The following is a 21,026-nucleotide window of genomic DNA, read 5'->3' on the forward strand; positions in this document are numbered from 1 at the left end:
AATAAAAACTCCCTTGATGCATTAAGGAGATGTTTAAAAACTTCATCAATGATGTCCTAAATGTTTGAAACTAACTGATGCTTAAAATATGTGCAGGAGTACAACATTAAAAGATATAGAGCTTTTTATTTGTGTCTTCATTTTGATTCATTTTATGCCTTCATTAGTCATTATAGTTTTATCTTCCTATATATTAAACTATTCCATTTACACGAGTAACAAAGTCAGTAGTTTTCTGTGACCCTAAAAACATCAATACTTTTTGAGGGTGGTCATTGAAAATGTGACTTTATTTGGGTAATTATTTTTTCCATCATCATAAGACTGCAACTAAAAGGTGTAGTTAGAGAACATTTTTTTTTTTCATAATTACATTTTCCACTTCAATTTAGTCTATGAGTGTAAACTCTGCATGATGATTGTTGGAGAGGTACTTAACCATAAAACTGTTGTCCATACATGTAGCCAGAATTTTTAAAAATATAATTGTATAGATTTATTGATAATATTTATTGAACCAACATTGTAAAATAACTTTATAATGCCAGTGTAATTATATACTTTTTCTGTGGAATGTAAATTAAATTTTAAAAAGATTTTATTAGAAAAGTGTTTGAAACATTGTTAATAAATTTAATGTTTCATTGATAAATCAAAGGATACGTTCGTTTTCTGTGCTAAACTATTACTTGTATTTTAAGCTACTTGACTGTTTAAATTGTAAGCATGATAAAACTAGTGCACACTTTTAATAAGTAAGCTAATTATATAGTAAAGAGTACCAACATGTCAGTATACATAAATAAAAACAACAACATGGTAGAAACTAATTTAATGTCATATTTATGTACACTGAATTTGAAAGCAATAAGAAAATATACACTGCTTTGCACAAGACAACATTTCAAATAATAAAATTCATATGCACACTAATTCTGTTAACTTCTTAGTGAGACTAAATTACATTTTCAAAAAATCATTTAGATTCTAGAATTACATGCTAAACCTAGCTAATCTATTCAAGTTTGTAATAGTTTCTTACTTAAAGTATTCCAGATTAAAAATCTATTTAAGAACAAATTCAACTAATATGACTACTATGAAATTCTATATTTTATTTGCAATTTCATCCAACATTAAAAATGCACCGTGCATTTGCATAATAATAATTTTGTTATAGAATGGTCCTATTCATGACTAGCTTTTTCATCAGTATAGTATGGCAAGCTACATGTGGTTTATTCATAGTTAGAAAAATAATGCAAAACAAAATACATGTATATAAATGTATTGACAAATAACTATTTTAAAATACCATATACAAAATAAAGAACTAAAACTATGCACAAATCAAGTTAACAAATGAGTTAACAATTGAGAGCATGATATAACTACGTAGCATATTACTGAATTTTTATACATTTTCTTTACTAATCAGTCACTTTGTATCCAGGTATTGTTTGTAACTTTTAATTGAAACAGAATCTTAAAATATGTTTAATTCATAAATACCAAAAATTTAAAAAATGTACTTGCACATTTGTGGTACATCAAGTAAAGCATGTTTTCTTATAAATTATGACCACAAACTTAAGATAGAAGAAAATAAGTGTTTTTAATTAAAAATGCTACATTGGTATTGGCTTTTTATAATACATCTTAGATTAGAGTTTTGCAATGCAGCAACATTTGATTACAAGCATTTATGGATGTAAACCAAGTTTTAAAACATCTAGAATAGAAGAGTACACCTAGAATGATTAAAAGTATTTGTATATGGTATGTTTGCACTAACTAGGTCATGTCATACCTCCTTAATAGTTTTTGTAAAAACTCTTTATAAACAATTATGAAGTTTAATAATTATGACAATTAACATTGTATTTCTATTTATATATAGATATATTTTCAAGACAAACATTTGCAGTAAAGCCATTTAAAAAATTAAAGAGTTTTTTCAACAAAAGGAAAACCTATGTGGGCCTGATACATAATATTCTATTCTAGTTTGCAATCTAACATTATGTTTCTTGTCAAATTCAATTTTAATTTTATAAAAAAAAAATCCTCGGACAGAAACTTAATTTGTGTTTTACATTTGTAGAGCTATTTTGTGTTCACATTGTTTGTGCAAAATTACTGTATATTTATTTCTTTTCTCTTGAATGAGATGTGTTCTCTTGTTTAGAAGACTTCACAGTGTGTCTGGGAACATCTTTTTCAGATCTTATTTCAATGTCACTCTTCCATGGTTTACATTTCACTCTATAAAAGCATGTTCCTTGTGGGACACGAAACCTGTTGTTAGGCTGTACAAAAAAAGAATTTAATTTAATTCATAATATTGCAAACTATTTATTATATTTTTAACAATGCTCCTGAACTGGGTTATTTTAAATCAATGATTAGTAATAATATATTAGCTCAGTATATATAAAAAGATAAGACAACATTAAAAGTTTGTTTACATTTTTTAAAATCCATACAATTTCTTTTAAATAATATTAATAATTAAATGTATATAATGCTAACAACATTCTATTGCAACTCAATGTGCCATCACCTTCAAAAGTGCACTATCCTAGATAGGACTCGTACAAAGATTTAGTATGCTAATGATTTCCTCTCAAGTATGAAAACCTACAAGAAATAAAACTTTGTGGCAGGGGAATATATAAGTGTTTGTTTAATCATTCTGTTTGTGTAAATGAAAACCTCATTCAGCTTGACTCCTCTGAGTTTCTTGCCTAGTTATACACCAACACTGTAAACTCATGATGCTTTCAAAAACATAAGAGACATTAAAATAAGATACCTTTATATCCAAGCCTAGAATGTTAAGCTTAGTGAAAAAAGAAAATTTCCTATTGCAAGAATAAAGTTTTATATGTTTGGATAGTTTCAGTTTTAAAAGCTCATTTTCTACTTCATTGTTAATTATCTGCTGTAAAGACTATTCAGTGAATGAAAGTTTGTTTACAAGGAATGCTAGTGAATGTATTTCAAGGGTAATGTTGAAGAAAAATGACTTTATTACATTACCTTCTTAGCTAAACAATATTCTTTATCTACAACTTCAGCAAGAATCCAAGACTTGCGACAAACATCAGTACCTATCACATTAAATTGAGAAATTAATAGTAATTTTGAGAAAGAATAAACCACATCGAAAAATCTATAGGCGAAAGTAAAATTAAGTGTTAATTTTGAATTCAGACAATTTTCTAGTTACCTGTTTGTAGTCCCAGACACTCTAATGATTCACTGTGTAGAAAGTGAAGATTTGTTCCCACAGTGAAAACAACATACTGGTCATGCCTTTCATCTAAACACAGAAGCACTATATCACCTTTATCACAGCTGTCAAATAATGAATGTCCACTGAGCCAAGTATTTTAACATGACTTTTGGATTGTAATTTACTTTTACATAGTCTACAGAAATAGTCTAATATGAGGAAATGTTCATGTTAGTCTTAAGCCAACCAATGAAATAATTTCTGATAGTTTAGAACAAAATATAATTATATAAGAAGTTTCCTTAGTTTCAAAGTATTTTTTAATACAATAAAAAGATACAAAATTGTTTTTTAAAACTTACCCTCTGATGGAAACTTTATCATTGAAAGACTCTCTGTTTTTAGACAAACTCAAATCCTTCTGTAGATATAGTGTATGAAAAAGAATTAATACATATAATCATTTGATTGGTTTGGCTTTCGTTTTTTTGGCACATCGGCACAATTAGGCCATGTCGTATGATCATTTGAAAATTTAAAATTTAATGAACAAGTTTAACATAAATTACATAAGTGTTATATTATAACATGCTTTAACATACCAGTTTTTTTTCTAACAGTGCAATTTTTTCGTCCTTTGCTTTAACCTGTGTGATTATAAAAAAAATGTATTGCTTAAGTTAAAAAAAAACATTAATTTTAGTACTAGCCTTGTACACTTTTGGAAAACATTTGTTTTGAGCTCATTAGTTTCAAAGGATGGTTACATATTACAAGTCCAAAGGCTATTTGTGTTTAGGCTCTGAATTGTTGGTGAAGACAGGTATTTCGAGATGGGGGCAGGGCTGGGTGGTAGTTCACATAACCTACTCCCTCCACTTTTCTTGGTCAGCAGTTCTTCTTAGCATGATATCAAGAGAGAAAGCTTGGATAGTTTGCTTAAAAGATTAAAATATTTTGGCATTGATGGTCCATTGCATCAGTGGATTTAAGATTTTCTGATAGGGAGAGAACAAATTGTAATTATAAATGGCTCTAAATCAATACCAATAACAGTAAACTCAGGTGTACCTCAAGAAACAGTCTTAGGTCCACTACTATTTTTAATTTAAATAAATGATTTACCAATTACATTAGTTCAGGAACAAAATTCAGATTATTTGCAGATGATTGCATAATATATAGAACAATAAAAACAACACAAGATACAGAAATTTACAAAGAGAATTAAATGAATTACAGAAATGGGAATCAAATTGGAGCATGTCAGTTATAAAGAGTAACAAAAAAACTAAAACAAATTAATTCCACTTATCTTATTCATGGTAAACCAGTAACAAAGACTAAAAACGCAAAATACATAGGTGTTAAAACAAATGAAAATTTGTCATGGAATCCCCATATTGATGAAACTATCAAAAAGTCAAACAAAGCATAAGGGTTTATTAAAAGATATTTTTATAAATCAAATAAGAACATAAAACTAAAATGTTATTTAACCTTGGTTAGGCCAATAATAGAATATGCCTCCTCTGTTTGGGACCCCTTAACTCAAGAAAATATTAAGAAACTGCAACAGACACAAAATATATACATAAAACACTGAACCATAATCTTCAAATACAAAAACAAAATCTAATAAAATACTCAGAAAGACACAAAGATAAAGGCACATTCCTCGTTCCATATGCTAGGACAAATTTGTACAAATGCTCCTTCTTCCCTAGTGCCTGGAAGCATGGAATGGGTTGCCTGAGCTAGCCAGGAAAACCAGTGACTTTGCAGAATTTAGATCAATGGTTAATATGCATGACTAAATGCATGACAAGTATGACACAATCATCTTCTTTTTTTAAGTAACATCTGTAATATATAAGATAAGATTCTTCTTTCAGCCTCAGCATTCAGTGTCAAAATTTAACAACCATATAGGAGTACAGAGACTACTGGCGAAGAATATCTACTGTTCATGATAAGCATAACAACCCACAAAGCAAAATATACAGGTCACAACTGGGTCTTTGTAGCCAAGTGAAACATGACAGATTTCCATAATCTTCAGACTCAAAGACAATGTCTTAACATTATTAACTTCTATGGATAATAATAATAATAACTGATGATAAATAAACTACAAAAAAGGCCAACCAGATTTAAAGAGTGACAATTGTTTAAAACCACAGCATTGTTCAATAAAACATTTTTTGAAGAAAATCAAATTTAGTCATGGTAACTGGCCATTGCCTCTCGGATGAGATATGCAAGTACTATTTCTATACTTTGGTTATGCATTAAAGAGAATAATTTTTCAAAAATGTTTCATTGTCTAATTATTCTTTTTTACTTGTAAGTGGTTGCTGCTAACAACTGCTAAATTGTAATATTAATCAAAGAACTTACCTCACTTGATGCAGACTCAGGATCTCCTTTATTGGCTGCTTCAAAGGAACTAATGGAATTTAAAAAAAAAAAAAAAGACAATGGATCATATTCATAAAATAATAAAATGTTATTTTAATAAGAGAAAAGAATAATTTCTTTCTAAACTTACAGCTCTCTGTCCATAACCATAATGCTGGTTGTAACACTGGATATCTGCATCAAGTCTTGGCCTTTAGACAACTCTGTCTGCATTGCTTGACTAAATGATTCTTTCATTTCATTTCTAAGATAGTCAAATGCAATTCAATATATTATTTCAAAATACTGAATTATTTTTCTTATCAAAAATAAATAGCAGTTTCAACTTTAATTATTTTATGTTTATTTTCAGTTGAAACCCTTTACTGTGACAAACCTTTTATCGGCTTCATTGGACTTTCTCTCAAATATTTCTTGTTTCTTTAATTCCAAAGCAAAAACTTCTTTCTCTAATTGATCAACTTTTTCTAGAATAGATAATACAAGACTTTTAACTACATTAACCAAATAAAATTTTTAATCCATCCAAATTAAGAACACATTTAATTTATACAAACTTAATATGACAGACAAGGGTCTACTTGCCTTGTGCTTTAAAGAGCTGTTTGTTCAATTCCTCATTAATTTGTTGAAGTTTACTGATGTCACCACTGTCTTTCTCTTTCTCATCTAGATTAGTAGACTGAACTTTATGAGCAATCATCTGTAGAACAATTACACAGACAAGAATGAATTCTTCTTTAGTATTTATGTGTATTGCATTAAGATTTGTAAAAGTCTTCTATGAGTAACTCAATTCTGTATTGTAATAGCTGTTTGAATTAAGATGCATTGACCATACATGTATGTAGTGAAAGTTGGTGTACCAACACACAGGCAAGTGTAAACATTTTATGACAACTATTTCAATACTAAAAAGTAAATTGTGGACACCAATATCTGTGAAGTTTCACCTAAGAACCCTAATGAACTGTAATTGAAACATTTTAAAATAGAAATTGCAATCAATCATGAGCCTATATATATATACTATTACACATAATTACTTCAATTTGATGTTAATTTTAAAATCCTAAGTGGTATTTTTTACAAATGGAGTCTCTGGTGTATCAAAAATACAGAACATGGAAGTAGTGATAAGTTTATAACTTATAATAATTTTTGTGCACTTTTTAGCAAAATCAAATTTCTAAATTCTTCCAAATGTAGCAAAAATGAATTTTTATTTAGTAAGCAACAATAACCTTCAATATAAGTGTCCTTGACATTGTTTATCTCAATAATTAGGACCAAATAGCAACAATAACCAATGTATTAAAATAAGAATAAACATTGGACCCAAACAAAAAATGTCAAGATGGTACCTCCTCACTACCATAGCTTGCACTGCTTGTAAGGGAGATGACTTCAGCCAATAGCTCTAGTCCAGTTTGTGTTTCAGAGTTGGTCATTACTTCAGACACTAACTCAGCATCAAACTGTGTGGAGGCATCAGAGATTTCACGATTCTTGAACTTGTTTACCTCTTCTTGAAGAACATCACGCTCTATATCAAACTGAGTCTTTAGCAGAGTCAGCTTTTCTGCATTGCTAATCAAGAATCAATTTAATAATAGGATTAGCATGAATTAATATTTTTCAAAAAATTAGCAACAAAATAAATCTTTGCAATTCATCTCATATATATTCCCCCTGCACTGATAGCAAATTATCAAATAATGTCAAATTGTACTCACTCAAGTTGTTTATCTTCCAGAAGTTTTGCATAATTCACTTTTTGTTCTTCATGCTGTTCCCTCAATTGAGACAACTGTTTCTCATACTCAGAAACCAGCTCTTCTTTTTGAATGTCTAGAGCATTCTTTTTGTCTGTGGCTAAACTAGTCTGTATACTTTCTAATTTCTCCTATCATAATTAGAAGAAAAACACTTTAACATTTGAAAACAAACAATAGTTTTAGTTAGGAGGAAGAGGGGTGATTTTTTAAACTGAACTATTATATAACAACAAATCTGTCCAACTGATACATTTTTAGCTTAAACTCTAAGTTCTTTTAATGATAGGAAAAGTGTTAGGGTTGAGGTGTGTTTTACAATAGATCAAATAATTCTGTTATAAGCTTTTATTTTGCACAATTATTTCTTTTACCTGACAACACAAGAATCAATAAAAAAAATTAACCAATTTGTTAATTAACTATTTTGTTTGGTATCTTAAACAAGGGAAAGAAATTGTACATGACTGAAGTGGTGGTATAAGCTGAATTAGTCCCCCCTTTTTTTTAGGTTTTAGATCTATTACAAATTTAATTTCATGGCTGATTCAAACTAATTAACACAATTATACTTACTATAAGCTTTGTTTTTCTTTTATAGTATTTTTTATTTGTATTTTTCTTGTTTAATTTTGACTTTATAGTTGTTGAATAAAATATAGAAGTTTCATTAATAATCAAGTAAACTATTTGTTTCAATAGGAAGTCCAAAAATGAAGCATTACCTGAAATTCCGACTCCTGCTTCTTCTGTTTTGTTTCATTTCTCAAATGTTCAGCTTCAAATGTCTGTGCCATTTGTGCCTTCTCCTCAGCATGTTTGGCTTCACATTCTTGTATAGACTGTTTGTGACATCTCAATAGTTCTACTTTCTCTTCTTCTGATTGTATCTTTAAACCTTCCAAAGTATTTAGGACCTCCTGATATTTCTCCTTGAGATGTTCAATATTCCTTTCTGACATCTCCTCACTTTCTTTCAACTCTAGTCTGTACCTGTCCAGCTCTAGTTCCACTTCCAAAGCATGCTTTGTCTCCATGTCCTTCATTGCTGCCTCATACTGTAACTTTTGTTTCTCTAATCTGTCATTATATTCTAGTTGCTGGTGTTGAAGCTCTGATGCTAAATGATCATTGGCACTCTTCAAGTGAGTAAGTGTTTCTGAAGACTCTGCAGTATATTGATGTAAATTGGCTTTCAAGTTGTTGATCTCCATATTAAGGGCATCTTTTTCAGACTTAAAATTGCTACAGGCAGTTGCCAATATTGTAGCATTGAACACAGACACTTCCTTTTCCACAGTGGCAAGGGCAGAGTCCACGGACACTTGCAACTCTGATTTATTATTTGATACAGCTGTCTTCAGCTCTTGTAAATTTCTGCTTAGCAATGGGATATCAGTTTTCATTTTACAATGAAAGGCTTTTAGTTTGTTTCTTATGGATAATAAAGTTTCTTCACCTTTAAGCAGTGCTGTCTCCTGATTTTCACACCTTACTTGATAATCATAAAGCTGTTTCTCTAATTTTTCCTTTTCATCCTCTAAACTCAAGAGTCTAGATTTAGTGTCAGACAAATCCTGCCCCAAACTTGTCAAATTGTTTTCCAGACTAAATATTACATTATCTTTGAACTGGACTGCTTCATCCTTTTCTTTCTGTACTAGATTTAGCTTCTCTTCAGTTTCTGATAAAAATGTTTTAAGCTTTGTGACCTCACAGTAGGCTGCATCCAGTTTGGTAGTATCTGGCAGCTCAGGGATAATACTATCCCCCATTCTGCCACTGTCAATGACTGATATGTCAGAAGATGTTAAGTGATCTGCGGTGACCAACAAAGTTGATGATCCTTCAGAGCCTGTTTCTAAGTGGCAGCAAGACTTAGCACAGTTCAGTACCTGCGAGTCTTTCTCTTTTAACTGACGCTCTAGTTGTTGAATCTGAATTCTACTCTCTGCCAACTCAGCATGGAGGGAAGTTATCAGTTCAAGGTCAGTTTTACTGGTTTCCTCTTTTTTCTTTTCTTTTTTGCCCAAAGGTGAATCAGCCATAGGGGATGGCATGGAATCTTCAAAATAAAAGTCAGCTGTGGCAAATTCATTTGATGATATTGGGGATGTAGTGTCAGAATTAACTTTAGATTGCACTTTGGGGGGCAACTCTGCTGAGCTAGAGTCTGTAACATTCAATGAAGAGACCACTGATTGTGGCTCCTTCTGTTTTTGGCTACTGGCTGTTTCTTTTTCACTTTGATCTGAGTAATGAGAGACCAAAGTTTCTCGAGATATGGGCGGTGCTGATGTTATTGTGACAAACTCGGCTGACTGCGGAGACCCGTACTCTGGAACGGTAAAAGAATATGCTGGAGTTTCTGAGGCTGTGATCACACATGGAACTGTTGTACTGATGCCATTCTGTGAAAATGAAGAAAACTTACATTATTAAGATCTCCAGGAACTCAAAGAAATATTCCAGCTAATTACTTGTTTTGCTTGAAAGTTTTCACCAAATCACTTACCCTAAAATCATCAGTTTGGGACGACTGAGAATGTGGAACCACAGTTGTTGAACGAATATTTGTATGATGTAAAGGCAAATGAAATACGTCAGAATCCAAAGGTTGGCTGTAAGGAGTAAATTAAATTTGAAAAATAAAATTTTTAAATCAACTATCAACATATATCATGTTAGAGGGAATAGATTAAGGATTCTCCATTAAAGAAACAAAACAGTTAAATGTGATCAGTATTTAATAATGATTCTTTATCCAAGAAATTCAACAGCAATAAAAAAAAAAGTTAAAGAAATGAAAAGTACGTAAAAACAAATATTTGTCACCTTAGAGATACCTCCAACTCTGGCACAGCATTCTTTAGTAAAACAATGTCATCAAGTGTGATGTCAGGAAGTGAAATGTCAAATGGTTCAGGGGGTTTTGTCTAGAGAAAATAAAAATGTATTTTTGTTGTTGTTATTCTCATCACAATGTAACTGTTCGGAAATGTTGAGAAAAAGCTTGACTAGATAGATAGATATATTAGGGGGGTTATCTTTATGGTACACAGAATTCAGAGCCTTCTTATATCTAATTGATTCCAAAAAAGTTTTACAAAATTTTTTATGCTTAGAGTTACACCATTATGTTATTGTAATAGCAATTGTTGCACATAGACTTAATGCCTTGTATAAAAAAAATAGCAGCACAACATGTAGAGAAAAAGTTACATTCATTCCCTGCTTAAAAAGAGCCTATGGGTAAATATGTAAATACTGCATATACATTCAGAAAGTCTTGTATATTTACCAGAAGCTGGACAAATTAATGATATTTTTTTATTGATTTCTATACATTGAAATTGATGTTGGCAACAAATCACATTTTTTACATAAATTTGTAAAAAAACAAATGCGATGTCTCAAAACATATTTTGTGTATGTAAACAAATGTTTAAAAATCTGAGGTGGAAATATTAAATTTGTTTAGCAAGGCAAAGGAAAAAAAAGAGTATCTCTTGAAATAACAGAGAAAATAAATGTAGACAAAGCTTCAATGTTTATGTGTGTGAGTGATTGCTGTTCAAATTTTTTCATCCATATTGTTGTTTTTGTAAAGTAGTTACGCTGAGGTTGTCAATTGTAGTCAAACTGAATTTCCATTTGATTGGATCAATAAATTTACTTATCTTATCATATCTTAACATCTCCAAAATGAGAACAATCCACAAATACACTTTCTTATACAGCAAGTGTATCCAGTTATAGGTGAATAGTTAATGGACAAAAAAAATATGAATAATTGAAATATTAATGTATTTTCTTTAACATAAATTTTACACATTTATAGATCTAGTGCCCATTTGAAAAGATCAACTGCTTGGGTAAGTGTAAACTGAAATATTCAATACTTACAGCAAAACTTGGAGGGTTGTCATCAAAACCTTTAAAAAGTGTATCCAGTAGAAAATGTTCACCTAGAGATACATACAATTAAGGTGACATTAAGTCTTTTTGCATATTATAAATACAGCATAACAGAACAATGAGGCTTGTTCTCAAGAAATAAAATAGACATTTAAAACCAGTTAGTCAAATTCAATACAAATTCTGCAGCATTAACACTGAGACCTTTCATAGTTTTATCATTATAAAATGAAAAATTGTAATAGATAGTAAATAATAGTGAATATGAAGATTTATGACCACTTGCCTAAATTTTGTGCAAACAATTTCCTTCTCTCTGTTTCCTCCTTGTATAAATGACTGGACTCCTCTGCTAAATTTTCAGCCCACTATAATAAGAAAAGGAAAGTAAAATTAACATAAAAACATCAAATGTTTTTGTTGATAAAAGACTTTCAAGGGATTTAAATAAATTATGATGACCTGGGAAAATACATGTGAGAATTTTCTCCTGCGAGCGGCTTCAACCACCATGCTAGCATACACCTGAGGAGCGGCTTTGACCTGATTCAGTAGCTCAAGATTACAGCCCAATATCCTGAGTGTTTTCATATGATAGATCAACTCACTATCCAGTTTAGAGATGAGCGTCTCAATGTGCATCACCCACCTGAGAGATACAAACACAGTGTTAAACATTCTTCTTGCCTTTCATTATCTATGGAACATTTTTTTAAAAAAAGATACTGTTTAAATGTACTTTTTTTTTATGATAATAAGAAAATCTTTGAGCTAAATTAAGAATCTCATATTTATCTCAGATAAAACCTGAATAAGCCTACTATATGGTTAATAACAGTTTTATTATAACTTTCAGTTAAGTTTTAGAAGAGCTACATATTCAATATTAAAAAAAAAGCATATTGAAAAGAATCTTGTGAACAGTATTTATAATGTTATAAGTGTTACCCTAATCTCTGATGAATATTTTTAGACATTTCCTGTTTTGACTTCCTAAAATTATTCTGTAAAGCTTCTAATCGCTGTTGTCTTTCCATCATCTGAACCAGCTGTTGTTTATGACTTTTACATAGGTCAGGTAAAATGCTTGCCGCATCCTGGGTTGAGTTCAATCTTGCTTGGTGATTTAGAAAACCCTGACACAAAAGTAATGAAATAATATTTCATTAATAAGTATTTTTAGCACAAGTTCCACATATATATATATATATATATATATGTTGTTCACAGACTTCTGTGCCATTATGGATGATAGGCAGTGTGAAGAGTGGTTTTGACTGCGCAAGCCAATTATCACTTCTAAAAATACTTGATGCAGGCTGGAGACCATGACCACCAGCAGATAATGATTATGTTTGTAAAATGTTTTACAGGTTTCGGGTGTTCCTTTAGAGTTGAAGATAATTTACTTCCTAGTCCAAACCTCCTGCAGGATGGCGGGGGATGGGAACGGGCAGGGTTTAAACTGTGGACCCTTGATAAATCCAAATGACAGTCCAGCGCACAAACCGCACGACCAGGCAGCCATCTGCACTGGAAGTGGCAGAATAGGTGATCACAGCTAGGATTTCGTAGCCATGTGTATTAGTGTATATATAATATAGATAGATATTCAATATCTAGATATCTAATATCACAAAGCACAGATAAAAATATATGATGAAATTTTAAAAAATCATAGATAATAATTCTTAATAAACAAACAAATTCAAATCTAGAAACTTGTTTTTCATTATAATTATGTTTTTATTTCTCTATAAGCTAAAACATATTTTATTGAATTTGCTAGTAACAGGAAAGTGTATACAAATACAAAATATCTGTACTCTTTACCTGGGCCATATCACTTTGCTCTTTAGCAATTTTTTTAGCTTCATTGAGACGCTTCTCAAGTTCAGACAACCTGCGCTCTATTCCAACTAACTCTTTCATTTGATGAGGATCTGATATTACAAGGGTGAGCAGATCCTGGACTTGTCGATCAAAACTTTCAAACAATTCACTGTCAAACTGCAGGAAGAATTAAAATAAATGGTAGTGATTAATTCTATCTTATAATTCAAAGAATATTTTTTAATAGAGCAATTCACTTTTTTTCTATCCTTAACTATTTGAACAATTCACAATTTTACAAAAGTTACATACATGCAGCAGCTCTTCTAAGCTCTGTTTTTGTAGGGCATCTAGACTCTGACCTTGACCCTGCATAAAATAAAACACCAAAAATCTTTTTTATTATTATTGTTGCACAACTTCCTTTTTTTGCTATTTCATAATTATAGTTAAGTTTTAAGAAGAAAAGAGAAAATATTGTACAAACCTGATTAGATATCCAGTCCAGCAAAGTTTTAGGAGTTTGGGAGTAAGTCATTGAACTTCTCAGCCCAAAACGTTTTAAGCTTGCATCTTCTTCATCTACTTCTGATATATTTAATGCTTTCAGCAAAGGTATTCGATTCAATAACTCAAGAACTTCATTGAAACTATAAAAAAAACAGTAGAATGCAGACTTTAAAAATCATTGGATAGTTTTCATATTAAATATAGATTAATAAATTATATATATAATTATACAATATACAATATTTTTAGAAATTTTTTCTAAAAGATAAATTGTAAAAATCTGTATATAAAAAAGGATATCAGCAGAATGCTTACTTCCTGAGCATAGCAAAATGATTTTCTCTTTGAGGTAGAAAAGATGCAACTGCTTTGTTAAATTTGACCTCTGTTTTCTGAAGAGCTCTGAAACAATTAAGTAACTTGTACATAATGTATATTATAGTATCAAATAGTTTAAAAAATAGTATGATAAAATCACAAACAACTTTTACAAATTTCACTAAATATATCAACTTATTTGGGGGAAAAAAAAAGAAGATATTAAAAGAAAACATTGATTAATTTACAGATGTAATCTGGTTAACTTTTAAATCATGTAACACAGAACCTTTTATAACATTAAAACTTGGTTCAAAGCAGTAAAAAGAGAAGTTCTATGCATTCAATGATGGCATGTTAATAATACTAAAAGAACATAAAATTAAACTACTCACTGTGCTATTTCTTCCAAGTTAGCCACAACTGTACCCCAGCCTTGGTACTGTAAATGTTGTTCCTTAAACTCATTGTTACAAAAGCCCAAAATCTTGTTAGCACTATCTCGAATTTGCTGAAAGATAAAAATGTCCAACTGTAAAAAATGAACAGTAAGTTGCAATAATAAAGATGAGGGACTTATTGTTTTACACTTGAAGGTGATGCATGTTCGAAGAAGACAGACAAAAACAAAAGATAACTTTAACGTTATTAAGTTTAAGCACAATTTTATAATTTACACTGGAAAAAAAAAAGAATGGTTTTTGCTATCATCACAAATCAAACTGTCTCCTCCTTTTTTGTAATCTCTTAGCCTTGTGCACCTTTCAGAAAAGAATAGCTGTGTTTATTTATAGTTTTTAACCAATCATTATTTTTAGTTAAATGGAAAGATCTCCTAGGCTTGAGCTACTTCTGGCATCTGCATTTTGGTTAGTGATACTATGATGCCATTTGTGTAACAAAGAAAAACAGATAGGAAAGATATAAATATCATCTATACTATATTTAAATGAATTTAGTATTGACAGCGTACAGATTAGTAAGCATGATTAAAATGACTATAAAAAGGCACTGTGGTTGATCGATAATGTGCTTGGCTTCTAAAATTAGGGGGTCTCTGGTTCGAATCCTAGTGAACATTGGGATTTTTTTTTATTTCAAGATCTTTAGGGCGCTTCTGAGTCCACCCAGCTCTACCTGACATTAGTTGGGGAAAAAATTAAAGGCGGTTAGTCATTGTTCTGGCCACCTGACACCCCCATTAACCAGGGGCAACAGAAACATATGACCTTTACATCATCTGCCCCATAGATGGCAAGGTCTGAAAGGGGAACTTGGCTTACTTTTTAAATTGAGTATATAAATACAAGAGTAGTCTATAAACACAAGCAGAGACCACTAGCTGACTATAGTGTACAAGGTATGTCAACAAAATGACTGTTATGTTGAAAAATAACAAATATTTTTTGCTAATGTCAAATGGCAAATGCAATGCAAACAAATCAATATTTACAAAAATAAAATTAAAATTAATTAAAGTAGATAGGTCTACATTCAAAGCAAATATTTTATATTAAATAATTAAGATAGTCACTATTTCCTCAACTATAAGTTTGGTAATAATGACAATATAGACTTTGCAGCTTATAAATCTTATAATGAATTAAATAATCTTTAGCCAGTGTCTCAAGGCTGGGAGGCATTTTTTTTAATAGCTTCTATCATGCTCACAGCTTTATGGTCCAATCTTTTTTTGAGGACCAGTGGTGGGAGGTGGTATATGGGAGGTTTTCCACTCTACTACAGAATAAGTAGATCCATGTCCATGTTAAGTGCAGCATCCGGAAGAATATAGATTAATGTAGTCCTTGCGAAACTATTACATTTCAGTCTATATTGTGGAATATTGTAAATCAATGATACAACTATAATTGTTGATGTCTAAAATTGAGTTTGACTAAATTAAAATGCTATAATCATAGACTCTTCAACTGTGTTCCTGTGCTTTATTCAAGAACATAATTGTATCAAAAATCAGAATCATACTCCAGTTAGAAATATCCCCCCATCTTGATAGCTCCTATCCAGTGTGAAAACATTCTATTGTAAAGTACTTACACAGGCTAGTTTAGTTCTTTTTGTTACAGTATCATAGCTGGCAGGTAAATTTATTGCATCTGTCATCTGTTCTTTTGTAGGACTGAATGAATCTTTTAGGAACATATAATAATATTTCAACTATGGCAGTTGTTAAATAAAAAAAAAAAAGGAAGTAGATAGCAATTTTAATTTTTATTATAGACTTTTATGTAAAGAAAAACATCTAATTATAAAGTTAAACCTCATTTTAAGTTAGAATTTATAACCTCAAAGTTTTTTTTTTCTTGTGCTTGTTGCTTCTATTCAGAATGTAGTCAACAAAAATAATTACCTTTAGTGAGACTCAATGACCTTACTAATGGAGCTTCTTGGTTTTCAATAGCTAATTTGCTAAATAAAAATACAGGATTGGTATCCTACAGAGAAATAAAAGAAAAAAAACTGTTTTACAATTTTGATCTTGCATTTTATTCTTATTATATATATATTGGCTTATAGTATTATATTTGAGACCTATTTCATATTTATTCCTAAATGGTCTACTCACAGCTCCTGCACCATAGGTCATGACTTTCTGATCAGGCTTGAGACTATGTCCTCCACTGACCAGTAAAATTTGCTTTTCTACAGATATACCAGTTGTTTTACAGATCTCAACCTGAAGTCTTGAAACACTGAACAAAATTATTTTGAAAATGTTCAAAACATTAGCATTTTATTTCTTGAGCATGGTTTTGGTTAGCAATCATAATTGAAATATTTTAAAATATTGTCAATAATAATTCATTAAAAAGAAAATATCCATATTTTTATGGATTTATTAAACCATTTTTTCTCTAATGAGCATTATTTCATTTAATGGAATCTTTACTAAAGAAAAAGTATGTGTGTATAAAAAAATAGCTTTGGCATAAATGTTTTGAAAAAAAGATGTTTAATCAAACTGCTAAGTTAAAAATTTAAACTTTTTCTAACCATTCATTAAATAAACTAACAAAACACTTACGAATCCATCAATAATGAGATATCAAAGGTCAACATTTGACCTATATCCATCTGAAAAACGAACAACATCTTGAGCTATGTGAGCAGGGCTCAATCCAATAAATGTTTATGTATATTATGTAATATACATCATCAGCAACAATTAAGCCAATTGTTTTAGTATTGATCTAGATGAGAAAAAAAATTCATATTAAAATTTAGAGAGATAACATCAACATTTATAATGCTTATATATTTATATACATTTATATTTATGTATTCTAAATGAATGCCACAGGACACACACTATGCTAGCCATCTAGACCTACTGTAAAAGTAGGCTACTCAACTCCTGGGTACGCTATTCTGCCTCAATGTGGCACTCGGGTGGAAATGATCACTAGAGGAAGTGATTAGGCTAAATGAATAGCAAAATAAAAAACTCCTGTGGGAGTGTCCAAGGGAATGTGAGAGCTTTCCCATTGCACAGTGTGCAGTTGAAAGAGAGCTTACACGTCCCTGTTGATAATCCATGCGCCGTTCCTCAAGTGTCTAAAAGCACTAGGAATGAAGAAGCATTTAGCATATATGGGACAAGAGTTTGAGTTTATTTATTCTTTTTAGTTTTTGTTATTTTAACATAAAATTAAAAAATAATAACACTAAATAATAAATAACAATAGTAATCCAGCTAGAATATCTAGAATATCTAGAATCTAGATCTAGGTCTACTTATGATTATCTAGACTAGTGACTAGATCTAGCATCTACTGCTAGACTAGATTTATAGATCTAATTAGTTCATGCAAATTTTTCATTATGATAGATACTAGATCTAGAGTAGTTTAATGCTATTCGGACACCTATAGACCAAAATTTCAAAGTTTGACTTTGACAGCACATTATTTGACAATGGTTTGACATCGAAAAGAAAATATGAAGTATCAAAATCTTCTTTAGTTTAAGGAGAATAAGGATGACTATAACTTATATTTGTACCCCTAACCTATATTTGTTATTATATTTAAGATCAAAGAGGCCATGTGTTTTCATTTAATTCAGACAAATTTGACCCACATTATTTGATTCCGGACACCATAATTTATTTCAGACAGTCTCTATATTTAGGTATCAATAAACTCAGATTTTAATTCTATATTAACATTTACTAAATTTTAAAATCCCCAGGCATAGCCCCTCATCATTAAGATGTTTTCAAATTATGCATAAATACAAACACAAAAAATAAAAATATGAACACACTTATTCTACCAAAATTAGGTCACTGGGATAGTGACTTCTACACAGACTATTAGACTTATTTTATGTTTGCATGATTAGATGTGTGTTGAATGTTTGTGTTTTTTTGTTATTAATTTAATAAATTTCTAATATAGATGATCTTTTGTAGTATAGTACAGATTAGGATATCCATTCTTGCCTAAATAGCTGAATCCTCTATATTCTCTCTATAGAAATCTAGATCTAGTAGGTCTACATCTAGGCATTTAATTTCATTCAATGTACCAAGCTCACTCCAACCATTTGCCCATTTATTCTCTATTAAAAAACAACAACAAAAAAAAAAAAACAAATATAATATAAGATCATTAACATTGATGTCCAAAACTGGCTGTTTGAAATAAATTGTGGTAAGAAAAACATAATTTAATTCAAACACCCTATTCCTATTATTTTTTTTTTTTTTTTGTATGGAATCAAACAACTTGGCTTATGAATCAAATAAATCAGCTCCAAAAACAGAATTAATATTGCCGGGCTCATTAGCATAGACTTAGCCAATCAATAAAATATAATCTTAACCCTAGAAAGAGGTAAAGTCATCCTGGTAACATAGGAAAAAACAACAACCTGACTTACAAATTTGAATTTTTTTTTTCTTACATAAAAAGATAGCTAAATCAGTAAATGGAAGGAAATTGGGTTAGAATCATTGGAAAATGGACAAGCACATTATACAGCATGCTAGTTTCATATTAAATATCAAAATAAAGATGTAATGGCCACAAAAACAGCATGGAATTCATGTAATATCCCAATTAAATAAACTACTCTAGTCTAGAAATACTATCTTATGAGTCTTATCTAGAATGACTAGAATATAGTTTATATAGTATAATAGATCTAGCTAGTTATTTATAGTAAAATTTAAAAAACATAGATTTTATAGTCTATTATTAGTATTATTATTTAGTCTTGATTCTATTTGAGTTCTATAGATTCTATATATTCTAGACTCTAGATCTATATCTAGATTTAGATTGTAGTAGATTTTAAAAAAAAAACTTTTCCACGAAAAGGTTTCTCTTTATCTTTTGTTTCCAAAAAGTATGACCGTAATGACGCCATATTTACCTATATAATTTGTCCCAATAAGACGAAGCCCTTTGTTTTGTATACCAAGTAACACACATCCACATCTTTACGATTTACCTTATCATTTTCTAAAGTACCTTACGTCATCACGAGTAGACCTATATATGTAATTTCATTTATCCATCATAGATGTTTTAAATGTAATCTAGATAATGTAATTGTAATGATTTCAATAGACCATAAATGATAAAAATGTCAATATAGTAAAGCTTTTGGTCTAGGTGTTTTATTTTGGTTTAATAGTCATATCCTACCTTCAAAATTGAAAACCTCAAGTGTGCGAATTTTTTATTTAAGCCAAATGATTATGGTCCAAGCTTTCAATGTATCTTTTATCCTGAAATCATTAATGCAAATATCTAGATTCTTGTAGAACTATCATATAATAAAAAAAATATTAGCTAGGATCATACTTGATACGGAAAATAAATCATGAATCAATATTAATAACAGCATGTTTTTAGCGGCCACCAAGAAGGAAGACGTTATTAATTTTGTGTGGTATTTTGAAAAATGTCACATTTAGATGTCAAATGCTGAAAGTATTTTGCTTCTCACCATCATCCTTTGTATCACACAAAAATGCACAAGGGCTATTCGTGGTCTTCTGAAGTGAATCTTTGATTGAAAAATTACAAATATCATGCAATATATACAAACGTTTCCAGGGGCAGACTGGATGTCAAAATCGGCCCGGGCACTGTATACAATATGATGGGCATCCAATTAGGCCTATATGTCTATCTGTCCTCAAAATCATTAAGTATGATAATGTATCGATAACTGTAACATGCTCAATATCTTTATAAGACATATAGGCCATATGTTGCTTTTTAATCGCTAAACGTGTCGGCCCTAAAGGGATGGAGCCTACTAGTAGCACTGCCTACGGCTGTAAGCTATTACATTATTTCGGAAAATGTGTTAGATTAAATTAGTATTACACTGTAGAGTCTGTGAAAGATTTCTTTAAACGACGTTCAAAGGGTCACTTTTAGAAGAGAATATTACAAAACCTTTAACAATTTAATACGTGTCATAGTGGCATCCATGCGGCCCTTTCGGTGGCCTACCGGCCCATTTAGCACCGGCCCACCGGGCATTTGCCCGAATGCCCATATAGCCAGTCCGCCCCTGAACGTTTCCCAATACAAATACACCTTTTAAAAAAAAAATTTAATAGGCCTACTCATACTATTATAGTAATAATAATAATAAGGCATGTCTTCGAGTCCGAAGATTAGTAAGGACTGCAGTATTTCCCGTGGCTGTGCAGCCCCAGCTGTGACCTACATATTGTGCCACATCCAGGGCAAGCATAACCATTGTCCGCAGGTGGTCGATTTAGATTTTCTTTTCGCCGCGCCGTCTGCGTTTGTCCTCAGCAGCGGATTTTCTTTTGGTCTCAAATGTTTATCCCGCGGCCTTTATGAGTGACCTCCAGCTGTCTCGTTCATATATAGTTAGGCCTACTTATAGTACATGCTGTGGTATCACCGGTAAAAATATAATATAATATTTTATTAGTAATATATTAATGTATCTTCTTCTTAAATTCTTCTTCTTCTAGCCAGCTTTTTGCTGCTGGGCTG

The 21,026-nt window shown here is 30.7% G+C and overlaps 3 protein-coding genes across 12 annotated transcripts in view; 2 read left to right on the forward strand and 1 right to left on the reverse strand.

Annotated features, from left to right (window-relative positions):
- LOC106064686 (synaptonemal complex protein 2-like) overlaps nucleotides 1-2,048 on the forward strand; it is a 38,487-nt gene extending 36,439 nt beyond the window's left edge. For all 8 annotated transcript variants that reach the window (XM_056030894.1, XM_056030892.1, XM_056030895.1 and 5 more), the window contains one exon: nucleotides 1-2,048. In XM_056030894.1, the coding sequence (XP_055886869.1) occupies nucleotides 1-60 (60 nt within the window). In that variant the 3' untranslated portion in view covers nucleotides 61-2,048.
- On the reverse strand, nucleotides 818-19,671 carry LOC106064667 (RB1-inducible coiled-coil protein 1-like). 3 transcript variants are annotated; one of them, XM_013223276.2, is made up of 28 exons: nucleotides 19,492-19,671; nucleotides 17,060-17,225; nucleotides 16,601-16,727; nucleotides 16,385-16,469; nucleotides 16,072-16,163; nucleotides 14,409-14,524; nucleotides 14,011-14,097; nucleotides 13,673-13,835; nucleotides 13,498-13,554; nucleotides 13,186-13,362; nucleotides 12,301-12,488; nucleotides 11,815-12,001; nucleotides 11,639-11,720; nucleotides 11,341-11,402; nucleotides 10,270-10,370; nucleotides 9,950-10,055; nucleotides 8,160-9,845; nucleotides 7,396-7,565; nucleotides 7,024-7,249; nucleotides 6,245-6,362; nucleotides 6,036-6,126; nucleotides 5,790-5,903; nucleotides 5,639-5,687; nucleotides 3,841-3,885; nucleotides 3,601-3,659; nucleotides 3,233-3,360; nucleotides 3,043-3,113; nucleotides 818-2,309 (listed from the first exon to the last, which is right to left on the reverse strand). In XM_013223276.2, the coding sequence occupies exons 2-28, from the start codon at nucleotides 17,125-17,127 to the stop codon at nucleotides 2,148-2,150; spliced, it is 4,617 nt and encodes a 1,538-aa protein (XP_013078730.2). In that variant the 5' UTR covers nucleotides 17,128-17,225; nucleotides 19,492-19,671; the 3' UTR covers nucleotides 818-2,147. The 3 variants fall into 3 exon arrangements, with proteins under 3 accessions (XP_013078730.2, XP_013078736.2, XP_055886874.1); XM_013223282.2 differs by having other exon boundaries at nucleotides 19,414-19,671; XM_056030899.1 differs by having other exon boundaries at nucleotides 19,512-19,667.
- The window catches only part of LOC106064735 (protein FAM32A-like), a 23,888-nt gene continuing 20,606 nt past the window's right edge, over nucleotides 17,745-21,026 (forward strand). The window contains exon 1 of the mRNA XM_056030904.1: nucleotides 17,745-17,759. The gene's annotated coding sequence lies outside the window, so the exon portion shown is untranslated. The remainder of the gene's footprint in view (nucleotides 17,760-21,026) is intronic.

Source organism: Biomphalaria glabrata, chromosome 5 (genome assembly GCF_947242115.1).
Source record: "Biomphalaria glabrata chromosome 5, xgBioGlab47.1, whole genome shotgun sequence".
Taxonomy (NCBI): domain Eukaryota; kingdom Metazoa; phylum Mollusca; class Gastropoda; family Planorbidae; genus Biomphalaria; species Biomphalaria glabrata.

What these genes read in the sequence shown, in the direction of transcription:
- LOC106064667 (XM_013223276.2), bottom strand. Translation starts at nt 17,127, where the DNA reads ATGTTGTTCGTTTTTCAGATGGATATAGGTCAAATGTTGACCTTTGAT. An exon ending in ATCTCATTATTGATGGATTC is followed by an intron (nt 16,728 to 17,059) that starts GTAAGTGTTTTG and finishes AATTTTGTTCAG; the next exon opens with TGTTTCAAGACTTCAGGTTG. An exon ending in ATGGTTATGGACAGAGAGCT is followed by an intron (nt 5,688 to 5,789) that starts GTAAGTTTAGAA and finishes AAATTCCATTAG; the next exon opens with TTCCTTTGAAGCAGCCAATA.